The sequence below is a fragment of the Acanthochromis polyacanthus genome, chromosome 21, assembly GCF_021347895.1.
Source record: "Acanthochromis polyacanthus isolate Apoly-LR-REF ecotype Palm Island chromosome 21, KAUST_Apoly_ChrSc, whole genome shotgun sequence".
In the NCBI taxonomy this organism is placed as follows: domain Eukaryota; kingdom Metazoa; phylum Chordata; class Actinopteri; family Pomacentridae; genus Acanthochromis; species Acanthochromis polyacanthus.
In genome coordinates this window covers 7,847,033-7,858,345 of record NC_067133.1, presented here as the reverse complement: position 1 = coordinate 7,858,345, position 11,313 = coordinate 7,847,033, and the positions used below count along the sequence as shown (strand labels likewise).

Sequence of the window (11,313 nt, the reverse complement as noted above, 5' to 3'; positions counted from 1 at the left end):
GCTATACATATTTTCAACTTTTGAGGACAGAGAAAAACAGTGTTTTTGTTCGAGCTCCATTTCTGCATTTTGACAGCATAAAAAGTGGCGTTGTAATCAGAATGCTACAAAAAACGTTTTTTTGCGTGCTTGGTCAGCATTAAAAGAACATCTTTAAAACGTTGCGTTTTGATTTTTGTAGCGGTGAATTTTGGCACTGCGGGCCTCCCGTACCGTCCGGAGCTCCGGCAGCTCAGCGGCAGAAGGAGACAGGAGGAGGCGGAATGAGGCATTCAGGGAGAGGACTTAAAACACGGAGCACCGCGGAGCCGCAGAGGCTCCGGGAAAGTACCAAAGTCTAAATTGTTCTCCTTTAATCGTCGTGTTCGTTGTGTGTTTGGATGAAAGTGTATTTCTACGCTCCCAGAAGCTCCTTTATACGGCTGTAAACGGGATTTTCTGGAATATTCACACCGGGAATAACGTTACTTTTCCTCCAACGAAGTGCCGCCGTAATCCAGTAAAAGTGAGCGGAGGAAAAGTTTGTGAGCAGCTCCACGATAGAAGGTGAGTCTGGATTAAAATTAGTTACATTTTATCGGCTGTGAGCGAGTGAAAACGGACTTTGTGAACACATGAGGTAACTTCGGTCCGAAGGTCGTCGGTGTGTTTACATACCAGAGTCCGGCCGCGGAACGACGCTTTCTCCGCTGCGGGACGAGCGGCTCGCCGAACTCCATTCACAGTCTGTTTAATTTGAAATAACTCATCCAACATATACATTCTATTTAAAACAACACAAACTTTTTTAATCTTTAGAAACCGGTCTTCTATTCGGCGTACTTTTTCAAGCACCAAGAGTAAATTTGATGTAGTAAAATGTACATGAATATCACGGTGTTGGCTATGTTATCTGGCATAATGTACTGATTTGATACAGATAATTTATGTTTGCGAGCAGAAAGTGAAACTGAAAGTGTCGCCGAATTATAGGGTAAATCTCATTAATACAGAACAGCTTCGAATCGTCTCTTATATAGTAGTAATATGTGGTTTGTGAGCGTAGTTGTGTAAAATTGCCATATTTTAAACATAGTTTGGCACGAAAATCTACATCACAGAAAAGGGCGTATATTAAAGCAGATCAGACTTTTGGTAATTTGACACCCTGGAATGTTTTTCTGGCTATTTCTGTTTTTATTCGTTATATTGTGATTTCTGTGTGGTTGTTTTTGGTGTTTCCCTCATTTTGTTTGATTGTTACAGTTATGTTTTGTGTGTTTTTGTTAATTATTGGTAATTAATTTGTTGTTTAAGTTAATCTGAGTAATTGTATTTTTGGGCTCATTTTAGGAGTTGTTTTTTGTATTTTCTAGTTAATTTGAGTGATTTCTTTTTGCCATTTTTTGTGTTTTTGTTCTTGTTCTTGTTCCATTTGGTTGTTTGTTTGGCCTTTAAGTGTATTTTTGTGGTCAATTTGGATGTTTCTTGGTCATTTATTGTATTTTTCTGGTTAATTACGTTGTTTTGTTGTTTCTGTGTGATATTCTAGTAAATTATTGTGTTGTTGGTGTTGATTTTTTTTGGCTGTTTCTTGGTCTTTATGTGTGCTATTGTAGTTAATTTTGATGTCTTTTGGTGACTTTTTGTATTTTTCTGGTTAGTTTTTGTCTTTTGGAGAATATTTTATGCATTCATGCTGTTGTTTCTTTGTGAATTTTTGTAGTACTTTGTCATTTCTCCCATTTTTATTTTTTCCTGGTCTTCTTCAGTATATTTTTGGAGTCAATCTGTTATGATTTTTTGGTCTTTTTGTGTATTTTTGTTGGGGTTTTTGTATGTTTTTTTGTATTTTTGTATTTTTCGTTGGGTCATTTTCACGCTAATGTCGATGTTTTGGGTGTGTCTTTGTGTTTTATTGTACTTTTATAGTGAATTAGTGTGTTGTCACAGTCATTTTTGTTGTTAATGTGGTTGTCTTGGTATATCTTTTACATTTTTGTAGTTACTTTGTAGTTAATTATGTTGTCGTTTTGCTCAGTTTTTGTATTTTTGCAGTGACTTAATGTGTTGTTGGTGCCGTCTTTTGTGTTAATGTGGTTGTGTTGGAGGTATATTGATCTTTGTATCTGTGTATTTTTGCAGTTAATTTTGATGTTTTTTTGGTCATTTTGTGTTATTTTCTAGTTAATTGCTTCGTTGTTTTGTTCTTTCTGTGTAGTATTGTCATCAATTAGTGTGTTTTTGGGGTTGTTTTTGTTGTTAATGTGGTTTTGTTGGGTATGTTTTGGTCTTTCTCTGTGATATTGTGGCTAACGTTGATGTTTTTGGTCCTTTTGTGGCACTATGAGCCAAAATGCTAACGTACTTGTCACAGACTTACTTAACTTGGGCGTAATAAACGTCAGTGATTGTTGTTTGTGGGTAATAAACTGATTTATTCATCTCCACTGTGAAGCTCTGCAGTGCCACTCTGAGATTTATGTTCATTGTTCGCCCCGTCATGAAAGCAACGAGAATAAAAAAGGCCGGAGGGAGGAGAGAGGAGGACGTGATGGCTGGAAATGGGGCTGACAGCTCTGCTTTACTGCCGGTTATGTAACGGACAGGCAGGAAAGCAGAGCAGCTCAGAGTTTAGATGGAAACAGAGTTTTCCTGCTGAACTCTGCAGGAAACTGGAGCAGAGACGAAGCTCTGAGCCGCTGATCGCTGAGCTGGAAGAGTTTAAGTGTCTCCGAGTGATTTATCAGAGAGCCCGAGGGCAGCAGAGCGCCACCATCAGGTGATTGCTGCTGCAAAAGCCTCCAGTTTGGTGTGAAAATAGTTCAGAGTTACGGAAACTACAGCGGGCCATAATTCGCCGCTGTTTGGACTTGTGTTAAAAACAAAACATTGTCTTTCACCCAGTTATACGCTGAAAAAGTGCAGGTTTAATTATATCACTGCATTGTGCAACATGAAAAAGTGCCAAATTGAACAAATTGCATTTTTTATGGTGCATTTATTACACTGCTAAAACCCCAAAACAAGCTTCGGCATCAAATCGTGACTGAACTGAAGGTTTTACAAAGTTATTTTTACATCGTCAGAAGCTACCGTCCTTTCTTTTGAGGTTTACATTGACTTTAACTGACATTGATTTTCGTGACACTTTTGGCGTTCTGAGAAATCTGGAATAATGGCACTAATTATGGTGTTGGAAGTGAAAAAACAGCACTGTTAACCTAACTAAAAGCTGAAAAGTGCAGCTTTTTGTGATGCTTTATTTACAACACATTTTATTGCAGCATCAAAAGTGCCAAAATTCTCCTCTGTTTCGATTTACCCCCAGTGTTTAACACAACCAAAGGCAAAAAAGTGCATTTTTTTTGCAAGAGCCATTTAAATGTCACTTTTTACAGCATTAAAATCCAGAAAACTCACTTTTTTTGATGTTGTCATAACAATGCAGTTTTTCTATGCTGTCAGATCCTGGCAAAAAATTTATTTTTATATCCACTTAAAATTACTCCTTTCATGCTGTTTAAAGCTTACACAGTGTTGCTTTGTACACTATGAAAGACCAACAAGCGCCACCTCTACACCAGCAAAAACTGGAAAAGGGCTTCATTTTATGGTGCTGTAAAGACAACGGCACTTTTTCCATTGTCAAAAAGACAAAAAAAGACAAAAAAAAAAATTACAACCCTGATTTTTGCCACTAAAAGCAGGCATGAAACTGATTTTGACACAGTCAGAAGGCCAAAATGTGAAATTCAGTGCTTTACAATAAAAAATAGCTGAAAAAAGCTAACAAAGTGCAATTTTTTATGGCATTTAGTCAAAAAAAAACTCACACTACTTACAGTGCATTTAAAAGCCCCCAAAGTTTATCCAACCTAAAAAGCAGTGTTTTGATACGAATCACGAATTATGGCACTTTCTGCCTTCCGTACAGGACATCCCATCTCAGCAGAGGTTTGCTGAACTGTAATTAGCAGCTCTGATCTCACCTGCGACAGGTATCACATGAAGAACAACATAAACCTCCTTTAAGTGGATTCACTGCCTGTTTTAGACCTGCAAATATCAATTATTTCTACTGTTTTCTCCATTTACCTCTGATTAAAATATCAGAAAACTTTGAGAAATGCATGCTGTTGTCTCCGAACCACCTAAAACCTTCAATTTACAATCAGATCTGACAAATAAAAGCATCAGATCATCTCATCTTAGAGGATTTAACCAGAAGATGTTGGAATTTCAGGTTGAAAGACAGCTCAGCCCCAACAGTGGTATTAATTATGGATTTTAAACTGACTAATGCAGAAGTAATGGTATAACCCAACAAAAATATTCACAAAAAAACAGCAAATCCATTGATACTCCAGATATCTTTAATTTGATTTATTGTATCAGTTAAAAACATACAACTCACTGGAAAAATGTTGACTGTTGGATCTGATCTGGATCCCCAAGACACCTATGATTCCTCTGAAGGAGTTTCAAGCTTCAGCAACTGAAATGGGCAGCATGGTGGTGGCAGCATCATGAATAGAAGCATGGTGGTGGCAGCATCATGAAGAGAAGCATGGTGGTGGCAGCATCATGATGTGAAGTATGGCGGTGGCGGCATCATGATGTGAAGCATGGTAGTGGCAGCATCATGATGTGAAGCGTGGCGGTGGCAGCATCATGATGTGAAGCATGGTGGTGGCAGCATCATGATGAGAAGCATGGTGGTGGCAGCATCATGATGTGAAGCATGGTGGTGGCAGCATCATGATGTGAAGTATGGTGGTGGCAGCATCATGATGTGAAGCATGGTAGTGGCAGCATCATGATGTGAAGCATGGTAGTGGCAGCATCATGATGTGAAGCATGGTGGTGGCAGCATCATGATATGAAGCGTGGTAGTGGCAGCATCATGATGTGAAGCGTGGTGGTGGCAGCATCATGATGTGAAGCGTGGTGGTGGCAGCATCATGATGTGAAGCATGGTGGTGGCGGCATCATGATGTGAAGCATGGTAGTGGCAGCATCATGATGTGAAGTATGGTGGTGGCGGCATCATGATGTGAAGCATGGTGGTGGCGGCATCATGATGTGAGGCATGGCGGTGGCGGCATCATGATGTGAAGCATGGCAGTGGCAGCATCATGATGTGAAGCACGGTGGTGGCAGCATCATGATGTGAAGTATGGCGGTGGCAGCATCATGATGTGAAGCATGGTAGTGGCAGCATCATGATGTGAAGTATGGTGGTGGCGGCATCATGATGTGAAGCATGGTGGTGGCAGCATCATGATGTGAGGCATGGCGGTGGCGGCATCATGATGTGAAGCATGGCAGTGGCAGCATCATGATGTGAAGCACGGTGGTGGCAGCATCATGATGTGAAGTATGGCGGTGGCAGCATCATGAAGAGAAGCATGGTGGTGGCAGCATCATGAAGAGAAGCATGGTGGTGGCAGCATCATGATGTGAGGCATGGCGGTGGCGGCATCATGATGTGAAGCATGGCAGTGGCAGCATCATGATGTGAAGTATGGTAGTGGCAGCATCATGATGTGAAGCATGGTGGTGGCAGCATCATGATGTGAGGCATGGCGGTGGCGGCATCATGATGTGAAGCATGGCAGTGGCAGCATCATGATGTGAAGCACGGTGGTGGCAGCATCATGATGTGAAGTATGGCGGTGGCAGCATCATGATGTGAAGCATGGCGGTGGCAGCATCATGATGTGAAGCATGGCGGTGGCAGCATCATGATGTGAAGCATGGCGGTGGCAGCATCATGAAGAGAAGCATGGTGGTGGCAGCATCATGATGTGAAGCATGGTGGTGGCAGCATCATGATGTGAAGCATGGCGGTGCTGAGACTTGGAATTAGTGTAAAGTTCTGTTCACTCATGAAACATGTTGAACTTGACAGAGTTTGAACAGTTTATAAAGACGATGTTCAGACTGATTGAGACCCACACAGGATCATAAAAGAGAAGTGACTCAGTTTTGTGTTTTGTATTTGTTCTTTTCTCCAGACCAAACAGTGATTATTGTGTCTATTCCTGCCACAGTTCTTGACTGCCGTTTCAATATAATCGCGTGTTGCTTTGAAACTCAGAGTCGCTGCCTCTGGCCTGAAGTGATTGATTAATCGTGCAGCTGTCAGATCTGATCTATGAGCTTCTTCAGGCTGCAGAGCTGCTCTGACTCCACTGAGCTGATCTGTTTTCCTGCTTTCTTTTCTCTCTCAGGCGTTCAGTGTGAACCACATCCTCCTGACTCTGGACATCACTGACTGGAGAGCAGTTTTTCATCTCCGGCTCAGAGGAACGTTTAGTTTCCTGGCCGTCAGCTGAGCATCAGAGGGAGGAAGTGGAGAGCCACACCTGAGACAGGTGTCTGGAGCTCAGCATGAGGCTCTGAGGAGGCGGCAGGTTTCCATCAAAGCTGGTTTGAACTTGAGGATTATGGGTAAGGAGCAGGACCTGCTGCAGGCGGTGAAGAGCGGAGACCTGCTGTCCACCCAGAAGCTGCTGTCCAAGCTCAAGACCAACCGCAACAGTAAGTTCACCTCATTCTGCTGCTGCTTTCTGCTTCTGAGACTCTGGATTTGTGGACCAATTTGCAGTTTTGTGAGTTTAAACCCTTAATGAAGCTGTCTGGTGTTCTGCAGTGCAGACTGAAACCTCAGAGGTGTTGACTCACTGAAACAAGCTTTGTGCTGTGTTTAGTCTCCTGCTGCGGGATGCTGATGGTTCTGATGAATATTTAATGGCTTTATGTGGGTTGTGAAGGTGTTGGTGAAAGTGTGAAGTGGTTCTGACCCAAATTTAACACGATCCTGACGGCGCGCTGCTTTTGATGTCGGCAGATGAATGTTTTCATCACTCTGAGCTGACAGACTCTAAAACTCATAAATATACATGAAGAAACCAGCTAGCTTAGCAACATGAAGGCTAAAAAATACCCAGAATGCAACCCTCTGTTTGTATCACCCTGTTGTGGTAAATAAATACGTACATGTCAAGTTGTCTAATATCATACCGGTGTCTTCTTTACAACTTAAATATGTTTATTCACAAAATAAACAACTGCATTTCAGAACCTGCCTGCACTGTAAAACATTTTTCAACGGTTTTTAAAAATTTTTTTGAGCAATTTGCTGTTATTTTACAGATTTTCCCTGTTTTTAAGTTGGTGGGAAAGGTGTTAATTTTCATGTAAACTGGTAAAAAGTATAAATAACGTCCACATAAAAAAATATGCAATTTGTTCTTTAAAGATCAGCAAATTTCACAATTTTTTACAGTACTAGAATCAGCAGGAATGTCATTATTTTACTGAAATTTGCTGTTATTTGAAACAATTCTGCATTTAAAGAACTGAAAAATGGTAACGGTAGTGGAAATGTATAAGTGATTTTCTAATCAAAGCCCATCTTTAATTGATCCTCTTTTTTGTTGTGCAAAGTTGCAGAAACTAATTTTTCCTCACAGAAAGTAAATGATAGGATTAGTGGGTTTAATTGTGAACAGCATCAGACCAACAGAGCCGGACACCACCCACCCACAGTGATATAAGTCCGGTTAATCCTGACCGCGACCATCTGGGAGATCTGGGTGATACCGAAGCACCAGATGTTTGGAGTCTGGGTCACAAATACAGAACAAAAAATCTCAAAATATCAAAAGAATGTTTTGTTGATCAGCTGAAAGACAGTTTTTTGTTGTTTTTTTCCCACCCTGAGCAGTTTCATGTAAATTTGTTTTGGATCTTTAAAGGAATTTATAAAAGAAGACTCCAGTATCTGAAAATTCACCCCTTTAATGTGACTAATGGAACTCAGCTGCAGCCAGTTGGTGCTAGAAGTCAACAGTTAAGTGGATCATCTGAGGTCAGTGAATGCATCTCAGTGATTGTAGCATAAAGACTCCTGTATCTGGAAGGTCCAGTCACTGGTGGATCAGCACTAATGGATAGAACTACACCATGAAGACAAAAGAACACTCCAAGAAACTCTGAGAAAAGGTTGTTGAAAAACATCAGTCAGAAGATGAAACAAGAACATTTCCAAGTTACTGAATATCTCTTGGAGTCCAGTTAAATCCATCATTAAGAAATGGAAGAAATATGGAACATGAGTAAATCTGACTAGAGCAGGACGTCCTCAAAAACTGAGAGACTGTGAAGAAAGAGACTAGTGAAGGAGGAAACCAACTCTCTGAATTCAACTACAAGAAGGTTCTTTGGTCTGAGGAGACCAAAATGGAGCTTTTGGTGGTGCTGATGATGGTGTCAGTATCATGATGTGAAGCATGGTGGTGGCAGCATTATAATGTTAAGCATGGTGGTGGCAGCATCATAATGTTAACCCTTTAAGCTTCAGTCAATTCCAGCCGTTTTCAGTACAAAAAATCGCTAATATTCTATTTTTAAATAAAAAAAATTACGAAAAATACAGGGAATATTGGACGCACATCTCGAGGTGCATTTCCTTGAAAACGACCGATTCGGGGATTTTATACCGACTTCAGGACATGTTTTGGACAAAATAGTTTACTGGCTTGTGTCATCTGGATGTAAAAGTTTGGATTATGGCCGTTTTTTGTGGAATCTTTTTTTCTGTGTGTAATAATGAACCCGGAAATGTGAGTCGCGCTGTGTGCGTTGAAGCCGTGTATAGAGAACGGATGGATGAATATTCGTTTTTGTCGGACAAATGTGTTTTTCTCACCCGCTGTGGTAATCGCATCTGAAAGTGGTTTATACCGGCGGATTCATAAGAATCTAAGCTTTCCATCGGCGTATAGTGTTTGTATAATCGCGTTTGCAGCCGTCGGACATTCTTGAAATTCCTATGCAAATTAGTAGGTGTACCGCCGGCGGTACACTGAAGCTTAACGGCATGGTGGTGGCAGCATCATGATGTGAAGCATGGTGGTGGCAGCATCATGATGTGAAGCATGGTGGTGGCAGCATCATGATGTGAAGCATGGTGGTGGCAGCATTATAATGTTAAGCATGGTGGTGTCAGTATCATGATGTGAAGCATGGTGGTGGCAGCATCATAATGTTAAGCATGGTGGTGGCAGCATCATAATGTTAAGCATGGTGGTGTCAGTATCATGATGTGAAGCATGGTGGTGGCAGCATCATGATGTGAAGCATGGTGGTGGCAGCATCATAATGTTAAGCATGGTGGTGGCAGCATCATAATGTTAAGCATGGTGGTGTCAGTATCATGATGTGAAGCATGGTGGTGGCAGCATCATGATGTAAAGCATGGTAGCGGCAGCATCATGATGTAATGCATGGTGGTGGCAGCATCATGGTTTGAAGCATGGTGGTGGCAGCATCATGATGTGAAGCATGGTGGTGGCAGCATCATGATGTGACGCATGGTGGTGGCAGCATCATGATGTGAAGCATGGTAGCGGCAGCATCATGATGTGAAGCATGGTGGTGGCAGCATCATGATGTGACGCATGGTGGTAGCAGCATCATGATGTTTCTCAGCAGCAGGTCCTGGAAGGCTTGTAAAGGTAGAGGGTAAAATGAATGCAGCAAAGTCTAGAGAAATCCTGGAGTATCGGGATTACCTGATGCAGTAATTATCAAAAATTCCTTTGTAGAAATTTATTTTCACTTTGACTTTCTTTTTTAAATTCCTGTCAAGACGCCAAATTAAACGGACCTTAATTCTATGTTGAAAAGCAATGAAAGAGTTCTGCTTGAGGTGACCACTTTATATCTTCACCGTTCATCCTCCACAGCAGCTCAGATCATCGGTCCGGATGTTAAAGTGTCTTTAAAACCTCTCATGGTTGGTCTGCGAGTGTTTCCAGTGTGACCGACCTCCTGACAGGTTATCAGCCCGATAAAGACTGACCTCCTTCTGGCCCCTGGAGACTCTTTGTGGGGCCTTTTCTTGGTCACCAAAACAGAAAACAAAACCCGACTGTCAGGCGAAGAGGCCACGGCATTAGTCACAGAGGAGATAAAGAGGAGCTGCAGTGTGAGATTAATGTCTGTCAGCTGATTAGTGAAGTTCACTGCACGCACAACACAAACAGAAACTTTAGACAAGCTGAAGAAACAGGTGAGATGTTTAGACTTCTGAACTTTGCGTCATGAAAGCTGGTCTGCTTTACTTACTTCTGAGTTTAAAATCTCCTAAAACCAGCTCAGAGTCTGGAGGGTTTCAGACGTTTCACCCACAAACCAGAATCACGTGAGGCTGTTTGTCCTCGTCTGTGTTGGAGCTCATCAACAAAAACCTTCATGGTTTATTCATGAGTTTGAGTCTCTAAACGTTTCTCCTCCAGCTCTGCTTCTGATTTTCTGCTCTGAGAGTCTCACAGTTGAACTTTATTGAACTGATTTTCATAACTGATGCCGCACAGAAGAGAAAGCTTTCACTTTAAAGAGCAAAAATACATTTCTGTCTGAAAACCAGACTGTAATGTCAGCATTATTTACAGTTTTCTATCTGTAAACTAACACTTTTCTAGACCAATATCTGTTCATATTCTGTTAGAATAAATAAGCCCAGTTTTCTACCAGCAGCTGAAAAATCTTAGACCTCAATATGCTCACATATTGACGAAAAGAAATCTCTAAAACAAAAACATTCAAAACTGAAATCAGATTTTTTTCCCCCATTCTGATGCAATTGGATATTGTTTTGTTTTATAGTCAATATGTACATTAATATTTTTTCTGTACTTTTTTTTGAACTCATTTATTTTTTCTGTACTTTATCATAATTATTTTATTTACTACATGTGATCTATAATGTAACACAACTGGGAAATAACAATTAAAAATTCCTTAAATGCATAAATTTTCATTCAAACAGCAAAAATCAGTACTATATATATTTTTTGTTAAAAATAGTGTAATTTCACGGTCAAACGTTTTTAAATATGAATGATTGTAAAAATGCAGATTTTTCATGTGGACATTATTTGTAGATTTGTTTAGTTTTTTCACATGTAAATTAATACTTTTTAGTAGACAGTATTTGTTTACGTCTGATAAAATTAAATAATCACAGTTTTCTATTTACATCTCCATGATAGTGGATTAATCTTAAAAACATGATAATTCTCACAAATTGCTGATATTTTCACAGCTTTTGAATTTATTTTTTTCTTGCCAACCTCTTTCCAATTTTATTTTGAGAATTTTTTTTATTTTCTGCAGACACATTTTGAGTCATTTTTGGGCAAATTCTTGTATTTTTTTGACAAATATGTTGTTCTGACTCTGGGCAAATTATGTGTCATTTTGGACACATTTTGAGCCTTTTATTGGGAAACTCTTGCTATTTTGGCCAAATTATGAATG

At 40.3% G+C, this 11,313-nt stretch overlaps 1 protein-coding gene across 1 annotated transcript in view; it reads left to right on the top strand.

The window, feature by feature from the left end:
• Positions 1 to 228: 228 nt before the first annotated feature.
• The window catches only part of LOC110955118 (caskin-2-like), a 59,826-nt gene continuing 48,741 nt past the window's right edge, over positions 229 to 11,313 (top strand). The window contains 2 exon segments of the mRNA XM_051941423.1: positions 229 to 546; positions 6,216 to 6,525. Of these exon segments, the coding sequence (XP_051797383.1) occupies positions 6,432 to 6,525 (94 nt within the window). The 5' untranslated portion in view covers positions 229 to 546; positions 6,216 to 6,431.